The following is a 19,690-nucleotide window of genomic DNA, read 5'->3' as shown; positions in this document are numbered from 1 at the left end:
TAGAACTCGGTTGCTAGGCGACGGGCTTGGCCGGCGTTGCTAGGTAACGGCGCCAGTTGAACTAGAACATTTCCATCAATATTAAAACTGCTTGACAAAATTTTGTACTTTTGCAGTAAAAACTGAAAGATCTGTTTAAAGCTTGATGTTGAGGTAAAAACAAATAAAACTAACTGGCAGCAGTGTTTATTTAATAAACTMTAAGATTCAAACCAGAGCAGCACTTTAACTACCAACTTGTTCATTCTTTGTGTTCATTATCAAGTAGCAGCTAATATAATGACTGTCGCTCGTTTTAAAGCATGTCATATGTCAATTTATAATAAATATGAAGCCAAGAGTGATTGTAAAGGAATACTTATGATGGTAAGACTGGGAATATTCCAAAAATGAGATCAAGGTTCACTTTTTGGTATGAATTTAGAAYATTTTTGGATCTTTTCAGTCGCGTTTTGTTTGGGATGTAGAAGTTTGTCCCTTTACTGTTATTGTGCAGAAGCTCCATTGTTAAGACTTTGACAGATTTCTCTGAGCGCTGGAAGATGTTTTAAGACTTCTTTGGACAATGTGAAGACGAGTCTGTGTTCAGGACCTCGATCATCGTTCTGATGGACGGAAAGGTCTCTGCTACAGACGGAAGACTTCGGTACCAACTGGGTAAACTGGGAACAGGAAAAGTTAAGAGTCACACTGGACTTTCAGAAAAACAAACGAAAGCGATCGTTTTCTAATCGTACCTTTTTAGATTCATCCAGCTCTTTGCTGTTTTACTGAAACTTTCTGGACTTGGCGCCGTCATGGCTTCAAAGTCTACCAACTGAATCAAATAAAGGCAGAAAAAAAGAATAAATTAAGGATCAATTTCTAATGATTGGACAAAAAAAATCTATCCATCTCTCTGGATTTAAGRTTGACTGTGGCTACTATCAATTGCAGCAACCTGCGCCACCCACTGGATGTAGGGAGTTGGTTGTGTGAACAAACTCCTGCCTAAGATCAGAAGGCTGTTAACGATCAGTAGCAAACTGCTGGCGGATGTTTAGTGTGCTACGGAGCAGAACGCTGACGTTGTTGTTTCTCCCTACAATCGATAGTAGCCACACAGGCACACCCGTTAAAAGGAAACAAACGCACCCAGTACAATACTTTCATTCTATTGGCTGAGAGGTTKCCAGGCGACTGTGCCAAAAGGCATTTCCAAACGCGAGCAGAGAGTCTGAACAGAGACTAGGTGTGAGCGCAAGGAGAAGTTTTGAGTACAAGCATTACAAGTTTTGAGAAGAAAGACAAAGTCCTGCTTTCAAAATAAAAATGTGTGCTTTTGGATTATGGCAGAAAAATTCCCCCATACTTTTCCAACAAATGATGCGTATCAATGGGATTGATTACTTGTTTGTGTTTTTTCTTTTTGTCTGAAATAAATCAATAAATAATTAAATATTTTGTGTGTCAATGACTGGTTTTATTTATTTGCCGTGATGTTTACCTTTCCTTTTGGGATTCTACCGATGACCTCTTTCCCACTGGCCATCAGCGCCCCCATCACCACCGAATACGCCACCACACTGAAGACAAAGACATCAGCCGATAACTGATACCACGTTTTGCTTTTCAACCAAAGCAGATTTTAATGTATTTGACTGAAACGCACCTGGATCCTCTGGATAGAGGCATGAGGTTGCAGAAGTAATAAATCAGAGAGAGGATCAGGTTGCATACTGCATCTGCATCCTGAAAAAAAAACAGGAAGAAGTGTGATGCTTTCTGCAACCGTCCAGATTAAGGACATGTTTGTTAAACATCCACATGTCAGAAAACATTTTTACTTTCTACTGCTGTCTGTAAAACTGACTGCGTATTTGTTTTGCTTTTAGAGAAAAGCGTTTAGAGGTAAATCTCACCCCCAGTTCGGTGGACAGCATCAGCGCCTTCCCTTTGACTGTCAGGTCTTTGTAGATGTTCTCGATCTCTGACTGGTACTGCTGCGTCCGCTCCTCTGTCGTCTGGGTTTCTACAGAGAACAACATGTTCCCCACCCTAACAGAACAAAAAAAAAAAGCAACATAAACAATCAGGAAACTTCAAATTCATACAAATATGACTTAATAATTTTATGATCTTATATTTCCAGAGCTTCTGGAGATTCTGGGTTTAGTTTTTAGGTTTGAATAGTTTGAACTAAGAACTTAAGGCAGATATTTCTACAATGGCCGGGATTTAAATATGGAGGCTGGAAAAAACAAAAAACAAACAAATGAGTGAGTGGGTGGGTGGATAATTAGGTCATCTTACTGTCCTGCACCAATGAGGATCAAATATTTTTTCATAATCTTAATTTTTCTGCTCAGGCAGGATGAAAACTGCCTAAATAATAAACATAAACCACTGTAGCAAACCTAAAGAAAATAAGTCAAYATGGAACAAAATTATTTTTATTTCTGTAGTTTAAAACCACAGAAAAACATTTATTTGGTGCTCTTGGACTTATATAGTTCAGCTGAGTGTATAATATTAGCTTCAGTTATTACAGGCTGCAGTTTGTGGGAAGCAGTGACACCTAGTGGTTAAACCTGTAACAGATTTCATGTTTCCCAATTTTAGTGTAAATGTTGGGTTTGTTTATTCTGCTGTAAAGAAATGAAGCAAATATGAAATCTCACTGGACAGAAAAATGTGTTTTAAGGCCTTGAGACCGTCCGGCTCCATCAGGTGTTACCTGTCTCCAGTGATGGTGATGGTGAAGCCATCATACTCCTTCCCAGGATCCTTCACACTCGGCACCTTGGAGTTCACAGTGAATCCATCTCTGGTTTTACTATTAAACTGCTTCAGGAAATAAACACACAAACAACAATCCTGGAATTTCACTGCTTAAACAGTCACATTAAAACCACATTTTAYCATTAACTGCCTGACTATTGATGCAAATGATCGATTAATCTAAAGTTCATTGATCTTATCGAGGAACAATTTTTTGATAAGCAGCCATTTTCTTAAAAACACGACAGCCGACTGGTCTTTCCATAAAATGCTGAATTAAAATTAAATCATTAAATTTTAACATTTTGTGTCAGCTGTATTAAATACTGACTGACTAAACAAAAACTTGTAGTTCTCATATTTTTAAACCTATTATAAAATATAACAAAACAATAACGAAAAATATGTGAAACAATTTCCAATAAACAGAGATATTCATGCAGCAATACTGTCTGTTGCACTTGAAGAAATGTTAAAACTTCACAGCCGTGCATATTGGCGCCATGTTTCCCCCCCCCCATCATGTTACAATTATTATCCATTCGGCCGCTTTTCTGCCATATTATCCTCCCTTTCGTAGCAAATCGTTAGTTTTTGATAACTCAAAGAGCTTACTGAGTGTTTATATTTCTAAAAAGAACCGCATAAAGCGTTAACCCCTAAACGGACTCTGTTTGGACCGTTTCTCTTTTCCGATCTAATATGGATCCGCCATCTTTGTTTCTGTCTCTCAACGGCTCCACTTCATTATGATCAGCAGCGCCCTCTGCTGGATGGCGGCCAAACTACAACACTAAAAGCAGGTCTAAGTGGACGTTTTTAGTTAATCGATTGGAACAAATTTTAATCTAATAAAACATTAATCGATTGATTCCTTCTTACCTTCATTATTGGCAGCAGATCTTCTACTTTATTAACATTTTCAAGTGCTTGGCGGACCTCCAGGAGGCCTCTTGGGTTGTACGCCCTGATGAAGATGGAAKAAAGTAACTATTTAATAAAAAGAAGGAACTGTCTTTGTTAAAACTGCAAATAAGGCAATTGCAGGTATAAAAAAAGAGTCAATTTTTGCCAAATTTTGAGATTAATTTCATAAATTTCCTACAAAAAAAACATGAAAATTTCTGAGCTTAAAAAGTCAAAACTTTGGTCGAAGAAACTTAGAAATTAAGAAATTTATTTATTCATTTTTATTTTTCATTTTTTGGAAAAAAAAAAAAAAACTAAATTTCAGACTTTAAAAAATAAAAAATGTTTGGCTTTTGGATACCTTCTGAGTCTCAAAAGTCCACAATTCTGCTTATTGGCGTCATTTTTCTTTCTTTCAACATTTAAAATTTTCAAATTTCCGTTTTTTCTGGAAAATTCACGAGATTAACCTAAAAATTTCATCAAAGTTTTTTTTTTCTCAGAACCTTGTTACCTTTGGAGCTCAGAAATCTMAGAGATTTTTCTAGAAAATTTCTGACAATTTCAAAATTTCTGAACTTTTGGCAGAAATTACTCCTTTTTTCTACAATGGCCTTCCATACAAATAGTTTGTGAACAAAATTGAAAGGACGTTCGGTGTAATTTACCCGTGGTACACTAATATTCTGTCTTTAATAAACTCTAGGATGTTGTCAAAGTAGGCCAGGTATCTAATATTTAKAATCTGACCCCTGAGGAGAAAGGAAACAGAGAAAACTTCAGATTAAAGGACCAAAGTTTCTGTGAAGGTGAAATTTGTCCACATTGCGACCTGATGAGATTGATGTGATTGTTGAAGCCTCGACTGAGGCTCCTGGCTGGCATCTGGTCCAACCACAGAACCGGCTGGTCCGGATCTGCGATCCTGCAGGAACAGGAAAAGCCTGATTAGTGCACTTACTCAGAAATATGTCAGAGTAAAAACCAAGATTTCTGTGATATACAAAAATAAAACCATCCAGTTGAAACCTGAAGTTTACATACTCCAAAAAAAGACACATTCACCTTTTTTTCTCACTGTTTGAGGTTAAATCAAAACAAAATTATCTTGTTTCAGGTCAGTTAGAATCATCTAAATTATTTCTCCTTGCTAAGCAGCACAATAATAAGCGATCTATTAATTAATGTGGTTTTATTTGCTTTAAGAGCTTGCTCCTGGGGTACAAGCTCTTAAAGCAATACGGCAGGATGAGGGCAAACCAATGCCAACATCTTTTAGGTAAACATATTTTAAGTATCAGTAAAAGTGCAAAAAAAAGGTTAAAGTCTAAGACGGCGCATTAGGGCCATTGTAGATTTTTAAAAAATTTAAATTTCTGTCAAAAAAACTAAGATTTTGAGAATAAACTCAAAAATTTTCTAGAAAAAATTTAATTTCTGAGCCCCAAAAGTCAAAAACCTCCAAGAAAAAAAATCATATTTTGAAAATAATCTCATATATTTTCTAGGAAAAAATAGAAAGTTTCTGATCTATAAACGTAAAAAATTTTTCAAGAACTCAAATTCTGAGATCTCATACATTTTMAAGAAAAAAACGTATACATTTCAGAGTATAGGTTTCGGCCGCTTTTCTGCCATATTATCCTCCCTTTCGTAGCAAATCGTTAGTTTTTGATAACTCAAAGAGTTATCAAAAACTCTGAAACTTTTGAGTCATCAAAAACTCAAGGAGTTTTTGACTTTTTGAAAAAAGTCAAAAAAGTTTGACTTTGAAACTCAGAAAAATCTAAATTCCCAGCATAAAAGAATTTGAAAAAGTAAAAAGAATTATGTCTCATGSAGATTATTGCAAAAGTCTTACAGTTACTCAAACAATTTGAGGAGCAAACAGAATAGAAGTTGATATTAATCTCAATGAAATTGTCATTTATTCCTTTCATCTSTTTAGTTTTATCTTTTGCACAGAACAYCTAACTRCACTACTTAAATCATTTATATATTTACAGATTTTCTACAGCATTTACTACAGCCTAAGCATCATGGAATTAACAGGTTTTCTCTCTTAGTTTTCCAAAACTATGAGACAAACCCATAAGGTGAATGAGGGTTTTTCTGACCTCCTCCATTTGACGGCTATGTCAAACATATCTCTCCACTGCATTTGCCGCGTCTTTCCGTTAACTCGCACTTTGGAGCTGCTCCACGTCCGGTGCATCGCCTGCATCACCTCCAGCGTTGCTAACCCCATCGCTTTSAAAACAAAACAAAAAGAAACGCTTTGTGTTTTATCTCTGTTCTAAAGCCTGATCTGTGACTTCAGGACGGAGTCGCCGGTACCTCTGTGTATTCTTTTGTTTGGCAGGAACCCGGGCGTGTCGTACTGCATCAGCGCGCCCAGATGGTCGGCCGTGCAGATCAGCTTCTGGACTTCGGTGCTGTAGCTGTCGAAGTTCTGAGGCAGAACGTCTCTGAGGACCAAAAACACGACGGATGACGTCGCTTCATGATGTTTATAATGAGGTTTTCAGGAAGTCTAATAAATGTCAGGCTTCGGTTGATTAATGTGAGCATGAAATAACTTGAGAATATTATGGCGGGTTAAAACATCAGAGCATGTTTTATACGGTTCAAATTGAACCTAATCAACCTTAGTCAGGATTTCTGAAGTTCTTTCCAATTTGGAGCATGCACATGTACACACTGTTCCTTCTATTAACTACTTTATTTCTGAACCTTATAATTATAAATAATGTCTGCACACTGTGAGCGTTTGGAACCAAACTCAAATTCTTTGTGCTTACATCTTAGCAATGAAGCAGATTATTGTTATTTTTCCAATTTTCAAGACAAATATTGGAAAGTTCCTTAAATTACAACTAATAAAACAGATTAGAAATAATCTACAGCAGGTAACCAATATCTAAACTACATTTAATTTAAACAAAACAATAAAAAAAAATAACTCACACAGTTTTAGCTTCTCCTGGTTCAAATTCACTAACTGAATCTATGTGATTCCATTTTAGGCAACAAAATGTTTATTTAAAAAGGAACTAAATTATTTGTTCATTTGCCTCTTTTAATGTGTTTCTAATATTGTATTAAAAACTCAAGAGGTTAAATGAAAAATCTGCAGAATGTTCCAAATATTTTTAATCCATTAATCGTCAGAATAATCGATTACTAAAACAATCGTTAATTGCAGCCCTATCTGCTGTCATGAATGCGTCACACCTACTTTATATGTGGCTGCAGGCCGGGCTGTTCCTCATAGTCCTCTATTAAAAACGGCAGGTTCTTGGCCCAGTGGTTCTTAAAATTCCCCGGTAAGTCCTGGTCCACGTTGTACTCCGCTACAGGGATATCCAGGTGGGAATGCAGGTAACGGGAATACTCTGGAGGAAAAAAAACAAAACAGCTCAATAAACTGCAGGTAAAACCAGATAAAACTTTACATTTCTCACTGTTGGACTTTAATTCAGATGAAACTTTAACTGTTTTAGATGAGTTAGGATTACTAAATCTGTTAAATTTCAGAATTATTAGAGAAAACGTTTTGAAAAAGAGTTAATCAGCTAAAGTGGAAACACACCTGTAGAGTAAGTTTCTCCCATCCACTATTGGGTCTGTACCTTACCAGAGGCACAAAGACCAAACCTCCAGCTTGGAGGGGAGGACTCAATTTTTCTGAGATGCCAATTCCATGATAATTTGCAACCTCTGCTTCTTTTTTATTACAGCCACGTGTAATTTTGCAACGTTTTGAAGATTTGCTCAAAATTCAAATGCCAACTAGAAGAAATCATAGCTTCTGCTAGGCTTCTTTTTGGCACCAGGACAACGACTCGGATACAGTTTTCATGATAAACGATGCAGTGAATGCCCTTTCCAACTTTCAACTACAGTTATTTTACATTTGTCAACAGTTAAGGCATGGGTCCTTTAGGACTCGATTGGGGACCAGAATTGGAACATTTGTTACATTTTTAGCTGGTTTGGTTCACGTTCGTGCTGCACTGTCAAGCAAACCAAACAAAATGGAAAATCCTGTTCCCCTCCTCACCAGTGGTGGCRCTGCACCAAGAACTACTGAGGGAAACGACACAAAACCTCTGAGGAAGAGAGTTATATTTTAGTGGTTGTAGGATTTCTCTTTTGTCGCTGGTAATAAACCATGAGCCATTTCTCACTGTAGTCCTAAGCTAACAAATTTGTTTTGGTTGTATTTACCCAGAATGCTCTGCGCTATAGTTCACTTCCTGCTTTTGGAGCGGTATTCAGTCCACTTGGGGTTCATATATGCTCTCAAACCGCACCAGGGTTCACTTTACGTGAACTGAAATCTCAGTTTTTAGGTTGATCCGTCTCCCTTTACTCCAGTCTTGCAGTTTATACTGAGAAATTCCCGACTTCTACACCCCTGACCCTCAGAAGTGTTGGGGTTACAAAAGAGTCACTGTTTTTGCTTCGGTGTGTGAAAGTGCAGGCCCACTCACCTCGGAGGTATTTCACTTTGAGGTATTCGGAGCTGGCCTTTTGTCCCAGCAGGGGGTCGTTCAGCATGACTTTAGTCTGAGCTTTGATGCCCTCGTAGAACTGACCCATGGCGACGTGGCTCAACCCCTTCATGTACTGACACACCTCATTGTAGGGCTCCAAATGGAGGCACCTCTGTGGGGAAACAAACACAAAGYTAGGTTCACTCTGCTGACCGTGGTGCAGCGTAAAGYGGTGAGTGTTTCTGCACCTTGAAGCTCCCRATGGCCTCCTGCAGAGAGCCRTGGTGGTACAGCATCATGCCCCGGAGCTGCAGAGACTGGATGTGGTTCTGGTTCAGCATGAGGGCCTTCTGGAAGCTCTCCATCGCCGATTCAAAATCCCCCAGTTCTCTGAAGGGAGACGAGAAAAGGAGAAGCAACATTGGTTTTCATCAGAGCAAAGCGGAAAATTGGAGTGAGCTTCTATAAAAGAAAACAAAAGGAGACCTGTAAGCCTGTCCGAGGCTCTTATACGCATCTATGAAGTCAGACTTCAACTTCAAAGCCTCTTTGAATGCATCGATGGCTTCCTGACGAAGGAGAAACAACACACACCATGAGGAAACACTCAAACTGCACTGCAGAAACACAAAACCCCACCTGGTATTTTGGTCCAGTTCTATAGAAACTGGACCAAAGTTTAATTTTAATAAAATATCTCAACAGCTCTGCTTAAGGATAACCAGCAGCGCCCTCTGCTGGGTGGAGGCCAAACTAAACACTAAAAGGTGGTCAAAGCAGACATAATAAAAATTAGTTGCAATTGATTTACTTATCYATTAAACCATTAATCAACAATTAATAGTATGTTGAGTAATTGTTTGCATCCCTAACTGCGACATTTTGTTGCGACAAACTGAAAAGACATAATGGTGAACTCACAGTTGAATCATCTTGGTTATGTGGTTATGTATGCACATGTTTTGTTTTGTCCTACCGATTSCTAGTTTTCTTGTCTAAAAAACTGTTTAAAATAAATAAATGAAATTAAATCTTCCACTTTCTGTGAAATTTTTTCTTAATTTATCCTATGGAAGAAACAAACAGTTTATGCTGGCAATAGTGTGTCAGTAGATCAATGCTGGTTGAACAGGTGGCGTTGAAATTATCTCTGCCATCTGCTGCTTGCCAAATACTGATCCATTCAATAATTTACAGATTGTGAACTTGGTCCATAAATCAGAGTGTCCGTGAAGAGAACGGGGTCATCAGATAGAGGACACATTCTCTGCAATCACCTCTGCTGCAGTTTCAAAAGATAAAACCGTCCACGGGGAACTTCCTGTCGCGATAACAGTGATCTGGTGTTTAAAGCACCAGTAGAGGTGGTGGTGTTGTTATTTGTGGTTGAGGCCTAGCTGCTGGTAGGCGCCTCACAGGGTTTCCCCAGGAAATGGTTCAGTGGCAGTTTAGTTGAAGTGATAAAAGCCACAAAGATATATATATATATATATATATAAATAAAAGGTCACAAATTACTGTTTAATCTGTGTAAATAGGCAAATAGGCAATACTCAAACTGAAATCAAAAAGTCAATAGACAGCATCTTATCAAGGTTTTTCATGTTTTAAAAGCAGAAATCATCACATACCTACAAAGCAACTATTTMTTCAGAGAAAGGTTTCTTAATGAAACATTTAAAAAATTTAGCTTGAATGAAAGTATTTTTGCAAAAATATAAAGCATCAGCTGCTCAGAATAGGACAATTTATTGGTAAAATTCATCTCCAATGTTTTCATTTAAGACACAAATCTTCCCCCATAAGTCGTAGCCTTGGTGTCCCCCAAGGATGTGTCCCTGGTCCACCAATTTAGTTAATTAAAGTAGCCGTATTATGTAATTTCCAGGCACAATGTGGTATTTTATAGCACAATCAGGTAACTATATTACCTTCTATTGTTGTAAAAATGGTGTATATATTAAACACGCTTTAAAAAAATTGACTTAGCATCTGACGCCTAGAAATTGGGCCTCTGTATCTTTAAGAAGCTCTAAACTCTTTCCAACATTCCACCTTCAGCACATCGGCACAACAATGCTCCTCCATTATGCTGTGAACATGATCAATTAGAACAATTCATTGATTAAATAAATTCCTAAAGTTTTAATTTAAGTCACAAATCCTCCACCATCATTCTCAGCTGTGGTGTGCCTCCAGGCTGTGTTCTTAGTCCACCACTTTAGTCCAAATCCTGAGTACAATTTGAAAGTTTCAGACTCCAAATCTAAAGGCATGATCACAGAGAGGACATTAACAAGGCTCTACAATTCAACAGGTCTGTAAGCATACAGACAAAAATATATGGTAACCTCGTGGTTTAGCACACAACCAGACAGGATGTGGAACAACCTTTTCCCTCAAAGTTGCAAGCAGTCTGCAAAGTACAACACCAAGCCGTGGTGACAATACACAGAGGCAACACTCATCAAAACAACTCTTATATGATCTCTACTGAAGGTGAGACAAAAACGCCTTCAGGTTCTGAAAACAGCAAGAGGTTTAAATCAACACCTCTGAACCACGAAGCAAGGCTGTGAAAGTACTCTGGAGGTTTACTCAGGTAAAACTGTCGTCACGTGGTTCCCTATGTTTCAATTTATTCTAGCGTATTGAAAAAAAGTTTTGATTTATAAATGACTGACTTTTATAAAAAATAGATTTTTAATCTCAATGAGACACACCCAATTAAATAAGTTTACATATACATACATTACATGAGGAAATTAAATAAATTTTGTCAAACATTATTTGCTGTGATAGCTTTGAAATGTGCACTGGTGTGGATTTAACAGGTTCTGAAGTGTCAGGATGGAGTGTGGTGCTTTTAACTTTCTTTTTCCAAATTTAAGGCAAAAGTAGAAACTGGGGAAATAAATTTTAAATCCTTTAATAAACCCAACCTGCTTTCTGATAAATATGAGCTGAATTAATGACAAAGCAGGTCAAGCCAACAGCTTTGCTTTTAGTTTCAAGCATCCAGCATGCCGATGTGAGTGGAACTTCAACAAAGCAGCAGCTGGTTAAATTTTATTTTAAAAAAAATTTGGCATGCATGAATGATGTTGCAGTAATGGCAGAGCATGATATTCTCTAAGCTGCTGTGTCTATGTACAGTAATTTAATAATGAAAGGCAAAGTCCAGAGCAGAAAAATGACAGAGGGAGATAAAAGCGCTTTGTTTTATATTCTACATCAATATGAACCTTTATTTAATCAAATAAAAAAACTCATTCAAATCTAAAATCTCTTTTTAAAGAGGGACCTGGCAAGACAGCAGCACTTTTTACAAATATTAAGTAGGCCTGTAGCAATAAGCAGTAAATYAATTAATCACACAATAAATTAAAACAAAAATAATTTTGCATGGTTTATTGTTTCTTCTCTCTCAATTTCTAGTTTTGTTTTCAAAAGCTGGATGATAAAACTGGTGCTTTTGTCTCAAACATTATGTCTGTAATGATACAATAATCTACCTTGATAGAAAATAATATTCTATTATCTTAAAAGTAAAAATAGACCTATTCTCTTTGGTTTGTTTAGACAGATGTGTTCCATAAACAGAAACAAACACTTTACTTCTGACTTTCTTGTTTTTTAAATATCTTGTTGTCTATTTTAATGTATAATTTATCTCTCCAGCAGTGAGATATTGGAAAGTAAGGTGCTTAAAAGCAACTTATGAGATATTTCTGTTTGTTAAAATTGATAACACAGACCCAGAAGGGACAAATTACTGATCCTACATTGCAGATTATTTCATTTAAAAATCTATTGCTCTTGTTCAGGGGTGTCAAACTCATTTTTATTTTTGCTCAAATCAAGTTCATAAATGCTCCTAGAGGGCAGGTTGAGCCTGGATGTGTTAATAAAACCCATTAAAATGTTAAAAATAATGAATCCTTAAAATTYAATTATACTGACCATCTTTTCAGTCACTCCAGGATTTCACGACTGTTTTTGTAATTTTTTTTTGCAATAAAAATCAAAGTGTTTGTGGTTTTAATCTGGAAATATTTGCAACATTTGCGCTTATTTATGATGGTAAATGCAACTTTTTATTACTCGCTGTGTGTATTATGGACTATAATCTGACATCAATTAAAGCTGAGGCAGCTGTTTAGTACAAGTAAGAAAGTTTTTGACAATGTTTGAGAAAAATCTGCAATAAACTCCCAGTTATGTATTAGTGAAAAAAAGTGCAGGGATTTGTTGATTTTGTGTGAATTTCCCCAATAATTCACAAGAAGCTGGAGGGACTGATTGATATAATTCAGCAGTAAACAGATAAAATCTCCATCGATTAGTTTAGTCTACAATCTAGAGGGTCGCATAAATGGCGGACCGGATTTGGCCCACGGGCCTCGAGTTTGACACATGTTCTCTACTGAAAGCATCTGAGGCGAGCCTACCTTCAGCATTCCTCTGTGAAAAAAGGTGAGGCCCTTATAGAGCATGGCGATGGGCTGATTCTTCTTCAGCTCCAAGGAGCTCTGGAAGTCCTCCATGGCTGCAACGTAATCCTGGACAGAGCATGAAAAATGATGTGACTCGTCCACATGTGAAAACAGGAGCACAAACATGCAGATGTGTTGGGTTTGCAGGTCAGACCTCAGAAATAAAGAGCAGAGTTCCTCTGTGCCTGTAGAGGCGAGCTGACGGCTGCAGCTGGATGGCTTTGGTGAGGTCACTCAGAGCCTCGCTGATCCGGCCCAGAGGCGACAGAATCTGAACAACAAATGTGTAAAAATATCAGAACGGAGTTTAAAAGTAATGCAAGAAAAGTAGAAATTAGAATTTAAGGCAGAAAAACTGCCAGATGAATTAGTTTATACAGAGTTAAACTGTTTCTGGTTCAGTACAACAAAGCTGCAGAGAGTGGCGCAAAAAGGAAAAGGTTGATAAAACACCTTCAAAAACATGGGGAGTGGTGCAGATCAGGTTTCACAGTATTCAGCTCACCTGCATCACAGCTGCTTCTGCATCAAATACACTGCAAAAAACACAACCTAACCAAGGATTTATGGTCTTTTACTAATGCAAATATACCACTACACCTGAACCTGACTTCAAAGTAACTTTTCAGCTAAATAAAGGAGCTTGTTTCATGTCAACGAAAAGTTCTAGTTCCACAGATTATTTCACTTACAGCAACATTTGTGTAAAAACATGAACTAGTAATTTTTCATCAATATTAAGAAATTACTGTCTTATGAGCCCTTATATCTTCCTAAAAAGTTGCTTGTAAGTTAGTTTTGTCTTATTTAAACTGAACTGAGATATTTACACTAGAAACTAGACAAATACTTGGTAAGGTTTTATGTTTTTGCAGTGCAAAAACTTTATTTTTATCTATATTTTATCACATCTAAAATAATTTCTGCGAACTGAAGAGGCAGAATCTACACGTATGATTTTGTAATATAATCATGCATAGAGTGTGTGCAGTCCCCTCTACTTTGAAAACAACGTGCAGAAACGTTTTAAGAAAATCTTCTTTTATGGGAGTAGCAGTTTGTTTTATTGTCGCCGTGACCTTTGACCTCTGTTTAGGCCTCACCTCAGCTCTCTGCTCATAAACTTCGGGCCAGTTCGGCTCGAGTGCGATGACCCGGTTGAGCTCGTACAGCGCCAGGTCTGCGTTCTTTATGTCCTGGCAGGAAGATGAAGTTACAGTTTAACTTAAATCTTTAAAATGACACAGTTCAGTTTTAATTTTAGATTTTTTATTAATGTCTTCTCAATCAGAAGTTTGCATGCATTTCCTCAGTGCTTGGCAGCATTGCTTTCAAAATTAATAATTGGGTCAAACTTTTTGCGTTTCTTTCTTCTGATAAAAGTCGAAAATTGTAAATTTTTGGAGCTCAGAAGTTTCCACATTTTTTATAGAAAATTTCTAGGAAATATTTGACTTTTCAGACTCTTAAAGTTCCTTGTTTTTCCTAGAAAATTTCTAAGATTAATCTGAATATTTCCACGGTTTTTGCAGGAAATGTACTCCTTATTTCTGTCTACAATGGTCCAAACACACCTTCATAGATTATTGCTGCATTTAGCAAATAGAAATACTTTTGGTAAACCTAACAGACCTAAAACAGGAGAAGGTTTGTCCGATTTTAATTCAGACAGCGTGAAAAAAAAAGTCTTTTATTCACTTTATCTAAAATCCTGGTTTAAACTGCATTAAATTCATGAAGAAAACAGTTGTGTAAGGTCATCCCAATGCTGGTTTAAGGTAATACAAACAAAAAAACACAAGGTAGAGAAGCTGTGCTTAACAGTGCAATTAAAGTTAAATTTATTGTTGCAATAATAACCTGCTGTTATTTTGATTCCTTCCTAAGAAATTAAACTCTTAGAAAGCCGCTCTGGTTTTTGCAGAACTATAAAACTAAAAATACATCAAATTCACACTCAAAACTGAAACTGAAACTTTTACAGGCTGGAACTCTATAAAAAGCTTTAAACAGAGTAAAACAGAAATGAAAACATGTTGTGCATTTTGCAAGCGTCACTCACCTGCAGGCTTTTCTTGCCGTAAGCTATCCCTCGTCCATAGATGGCGCTGACCAACTCCGGGTCGCTCTGCGTCAGAAACAAAGCATGTTATGAAGAATATCTCTGTCTGGAGAATTACAAAATGCTTTTACATGTTATGAATTTAAAGTTAGATGCTCACACACCTGAAGTAAGAGGGAGAAATGTTTAATGGCCTCGTCATAAAGACCGTTTCCTATCAGAACGTAGCATATGGCTGCAGAGGGAGGAAAAAAGAGGAGGTAAAAGAGTTTTTAAAAAGCCTCTTAAATGTGGATATCAACTCACCCAGTTCCTCGTTTGTGTTTTGGTTGTCTACAGGGAAGGGGATTTTCTTTTGCTCTATAAACAACTTGGCCTGGTTCTGTGGGGAGATCAAAACCAGATCGATTACACCGACACAGGAAGAAGAAACGAGAGAAACATAAAGATATCGCACAGAAACACAAAACGGCGTATCGGTTTCCTGTGTGAGGAGGATGTATAAAAGTTTCCTGTTTTGGGCCTTAAATTTAAAGATACAAAAACAAACAGAAATCATTTCACACCCTTAAAAAAGAGCCTCTGATCAGCCATAAATAAATTTCTGCTGTTCCAGTCGGCTTTTTCCAGCATCGTCACAGCAAAAGGAAAACACAAAAAAACTTTTATTATTCAGGAAAACGTTGAGCAATGGACGAATCGGCTGAAAAACGTATCACGGTACAACATACTCTTCTTTTCTACCAGAAAAACTGGAAAGTAAATATTCACCAAAAATTTGGAGATTAAACTGGGAAATTTTCTAGCATCAACTTGGATGTTTCTGAGCGCCAAAAGTCAAAAATCTGCAAGAAAAAATATCTAATTTTTTTCTGAGTTTCAGAAATTTTCACTAAAGGAAAACTGCTATTGCATTTTGGGCAATAAAATGTTTTTTCTCTCATTTAAAAAATATAACTGAATTATTTATTTATTTGTTTTTTTTATACGTAATATTGCAAAATAAATAAATAAAGCGTTAAGTGGTTAAATGAAAAATCTGCAATTTGTGCTAATTTTGTCCGATTAATCGATTAATCGTCATATTAATTGATTAATAAAATAATCGTTAGCTGCAGTCCTAGTTAGGTAATGTTCTTATCTTATCATGTTCAGCACTTTTTTTTGAAAACGCTTAATTTTTGGAAGCTTTTTTCACCCAAAATTGTTTTCAATTAAGTTATAATATTTTTCAATCTCTAAAAATTCAGAATTTTTTTCAACCGCATTAAAATGCACAATTGTGTTGACTGTTACTGATATTGTTCTGCGGCTCCAAATAGAGACAACATCTGGACAAAAACTAACCACATCTGCTATATTTTAGCTGTAGAGAATGAACATTCACTTCTTTAGAATAATGAAATAAAATGTCGAAATCCAGACGCTGGTGACTTTGAATAGTCCCAAGTCCATAGAAGAAAAAAATAATAATCAAGGCAAGCTTGTAGTCCAGGGTGTGGCTATCAGTGCGAAGGACCACACCCACGAACATAAAACAATCTAAAGTCAACAGATTACATCACTAAATCTTTCCAGTTTGTTCATTAAAGATAGAAGCTCAACTTAATAAATGAAGACCTGATGCAGGTTAAATTAAACCGAGTTTTTTCCATTTGCCTTTCAAATGAGTCATCAGCACTAAACAGAAAATTCAAAGCTGCAACTCAGCTGTAGCAGCTAAAAGCTCAGAGTTTTCTGAGTTTAAGTGGTATAAACTGGATGTAATCTTCTATTTTTTTTTATAAAAAGTAAGCAGTGGTAGATCTGATTAGTGTGGAGCTCACCAGGATTTTTTCAGCGTTGAGAGAGAAAACCGACTCGCACGGCGGGTTGCTTCCCTCCACGCAGTCTGGGTCCTCGAACTGTAGAACCGAAGACTCTGCTGAGACAAATGTTCAATTCGACGTTACACACTGAATGTTCAACGTGGAAGTGAATTAAAGATAGTACTGCTTCAACTACCAACCATTTTAGTAATCAATTAATCGATTTTACTGATGATTAATCGTATTAATTCAGATTAATCGATTAATCATCTGAACAGCCACTAATATCGAAAACAATACAGAGTAATTAGGGCTGCAACTATCGATTATTTTAGTAATTGATTAATCAATTATTCTTTTGCAATAGAAAATACACAAATATATAAATAATTTAATTCCTTTTAAATAAAAAAAATATTTGACTGTCTAAAACTCTAGAGCATTACTTTATAACACTTCTTTAATAAATTTGAACCAGGTGAAGTTAAAACTGGGTCACTTGGTGACTTTTGACTAAAACATATCCACAGTTAACAGTGTTTTTATCTTGAATGCAAAATGTTAATTTTTTTGTACAATTTTGGCTTAATTACTGCTCTGAATATGTTGGGTTTTTTACCAAATGGCCTTTTTTGAGTCTGTATGTTCCAGTTAAGTTGACAACTATTTCAACAATCGATTAATCATGACTACTCCGATTAATCGTTTTAGCCCTAAAATAAAGGATTACAAAACAATGAGGCATGTGTGGATAAGAATGTAGAGTTTTTATTCAAATAACGTTGAATCTGCTGGGAGCTTTTAAATCCGCCATTATCGGTTTTCTTTACCCATTTAATCCTGTCCAGGTTTGCAGGAGGGCGGCTGCCATGAGATAGACAGGATGCACCAAAAGGTCATGCAAATACACTCATCTAAAAACAGAGGAGCAAAGTGACCTATCCAGGTTTCTGGCCTGTGAGAGAAAACCACGCACAGCCAGGAAGAGTATGCAAACTCTGCATGGAAAACTGGGATTTGAACTGTCTCACTGTAAGATAATGGTGACCACATAACTTCTGAATGCAACAGGAGTATAAAGATAACTAAAAATCTCTATTATATATGACAGAGAAACTAAGAGAAAAAGCTATATTTTAAGTTTAAAGCTGCAGTTTGAATGAAGGAAAAATACATCTAAATCTATTTGAGTAAACTGAGTTTACACAATTTAGCTTCTAAATATAAAAATATGCAAAGCTAGAAGAGACACATCCCTAAACACTTACAAAAGATGCTGTAAAGACATTTCTGCAAACTATTAAATCAAGGGTTTAAAGTCAAATATGAAACCTGTGTTTTCATATATTTATTTGCAATAACTTCACACTTAACTACTCTCCTAAAACTGTATTCTATAGTGCAATTATTTGGTTAAATGTAAAGATTTGTCTTTAACAATCTCTTACAAAGGCTTTATTTGGTTACATTTGAATTTATGTAAGTTTCTGATGTAGTTCCTGGTGCGTTTAGATTTGTAGGAAACCTCTACTAAAGGAGTTTCCAAGAACAAAATGTCTTTAAAGCTGAATCTTTGTGAAACAGCAAACCTAAATGTTGCAATTACTAGTAAAACGCCCCAAAAGACCAAGATGATCATTTTCTTTTTTTTAAATTATGCAATTAAGAAAGATGATTATTGTGCTGAATTAATCAAAGTTAATACAAGAAGTAAACTACTCTTTATTCTACATGTATAAACTCCCCGGCCTCATTAACACCGACGTGTTATCCAGCCAGAGGTGACTTTCGTCAGCGTCTCTGAGCTGTCACTGTTTGTTGTTATTAGCCTATTAGCTGCTAAGCTAACCGGGTGACAGTTGGACCAAGCAGGACGTGGCAAACTGTAGAGAGGCAGCGATAGAGAGGCGGCTTACCGCAGTCCGCAGCGTAGTCCTCCCACTCGGACAGCGAACTGCATCCCTGTTTGTGGAGCTCGTTGTTGAACAGCGTGAGAGTGGAGAAGAACTCCGTGGAGATGATCCCACCGCACAGGTAGAGCAGCGACAGCGCTACCACAGCAACAGCCCGGCTGGCAGGGGCCATGTTCGGCTACATGAGTGACGGAAGCTGCTGCAGTCAGAACAAGAGAGCCGCAATCTGAGAGCTCATCGAAACTACAACGTCCGAGCCGCTCKGCTGCGCGTCAAACCGGCTTTTCCGGAATGACGTCGAAAATGAGCGCTTCCTGTGAACACTTTCAAAATAAAACTGACGTTGAATCTTTCTATTAAATAGTATTTATTATTAGTTTGCATTTCTTCTACCTGGGTTTCTAGGCAGAATAAATAATTAATACCATTACTAGTAATTGTTAATTATTAATAATAACTAATAATATGAGGCCACTATATCGGAACATCTCCATCCATCCATCCATTTTCTTGACACCCTTGTCCCTCAGTGGGGTCAGGAGGTGCTGCTGGTGCCTCTCCAGCTGACGTTCCGGGCGAGAGGCGGGGTCACCTGGACAGGTCGCCAGTCTGTCGCAGGGCAACACAGAGACACACAACCATGCACACACACACTCACACCTAGGGACAATTTGGAGAGGCCAATTAATCTAACAGTCATGTTTTTGGACTGTGGGAGGAAACCGGAGTACCCGGAGAAAACCCACGCATGCACAGGGAGAATCGAAGGGGCCGGGAATCGAACCCAGAGCTTTCTTGCTGCAAGGCAACAGCTCTCCAACTGCGCCACTGTGCAGCCCTCGGAACATTCAATGTAGTAGAAAATTGCAGTGCTACAAAATAATTTTTGCTTTCTTCTTTTCAAAATTCTGACTCTAATCTCAGAATTTAAACCTATCCCCAGTATTCTGACATGTATTTTTCATATCAGAAATATATCTAAATTATGTTTTTTTTTTTTCAGAATTATGATTTTAATCCAACTTTAATCTTCTTTTTTTTTACTTCAACACCAACATAAATCTGATTTTTTTTTAAGCAGAATTTTTTATTTGCTTTGACAAACTTTAATATCAGAATTCTGTACCAGCAATGTAATCTTTATCAATCTTTACTGAGTGTGTGCAAAGCAGACATCGTTTGTTTGAGGCATCTTCTGTGTCTGGTGATCTTCATTCACAGTTTTAATAGGCTGTTGGGTGAT

At 37.0% G+C, this 19,690-nt stretch overlaps 1 protein-coding gene across 3 annotated transcripts; it reads right to left on the bottom strand.

Annotated features, from left to right (window-relative positions):
• Nucleotides 1-401: 401 nt before the first annotated feature.
• On the bottom strand, nucleotides 402-18,715 carry ttc13 (tetratricopeptide repeat domain 13). 3 transcript variants are annotated; one of them, XM_008397256.2, is made up of 23 exons: nucleotides 18,451-18,715; nucleotides 16,553-16,650; nucleotides 15,033-15,108; nucleotides 14,891-14,961; nucleotides 14,727-14,792; nucleotides 13,768-13,860; nucleotides 12,819-12,935; nucleotides 12,620-12,730; nucleotides 8,655-8,737; nucleotides 8,417-8,558; nucleotides 8,166-8,340; nucleotides 6,908-7,064; nucleotides 6,007-6,137; nucleotides 5,787-5,919; nucleotides 4,502-4,594; nucleotides 4,338-4,421; nucleotides 3,643-3,727; nucleotides 2,717-2,826; nucleotides 1,902-2,037; nucleotides 1,652-1,731; nucleotides 1,487-1,565; nucleotides 738-817; nucleotides 402-662 (listed from the first exon to the last, which is right to left on the bottom strand). In XM_008397256.2, the coding sequence occupies exons 1-23, from the start codon at nucleotides 18,617-18,619 to the stop codon at nucleotides 548-550; spliced, it is 2,484 nt and encodes an 827-aa protein (XP_008395478.1). In that variant the 5' UTR covers nucleotides 18,620-18,715; the 3' UTR covers nucleotides 402-547. The 3 variants fall into 3 exon arrangements, with proteins under 3 accessions (XP_008395478.1, XP_017157541.1, XP_008395479.1); XM_017302052.1 differs by having other exon boundaries at nucleotides 2,717-2,823; XM_008397257.2 differs by having other exon boundaries at nucleotides 16,553-16,647.
• Between the last annotated feature and the right edge of the window lie 975 nt (nucleotides 18,716-19,690).

This window comes from Poecilia reticulata, linkage group LG21 (genome assembly GCF_000633615.1).
Source record: "Poecilia reticulata strain Guanapo linkage group LG21, Guppy_female_1.0+MT, whole genome shotgun sequence".
Taxonomy (NCBI): domain Eukaryota; kingdom Metazoa; phylum Chordata; class Actinopteri; order Cyprinodontiformes; family Poeciliidae; genus Poecilia; species Poecilia reticulata.
The sequence above is the reverse complement of the archived record's forward strand: the minus strand, read 5'-3'. Positions and strand labels throughout refer to the sequence as shown.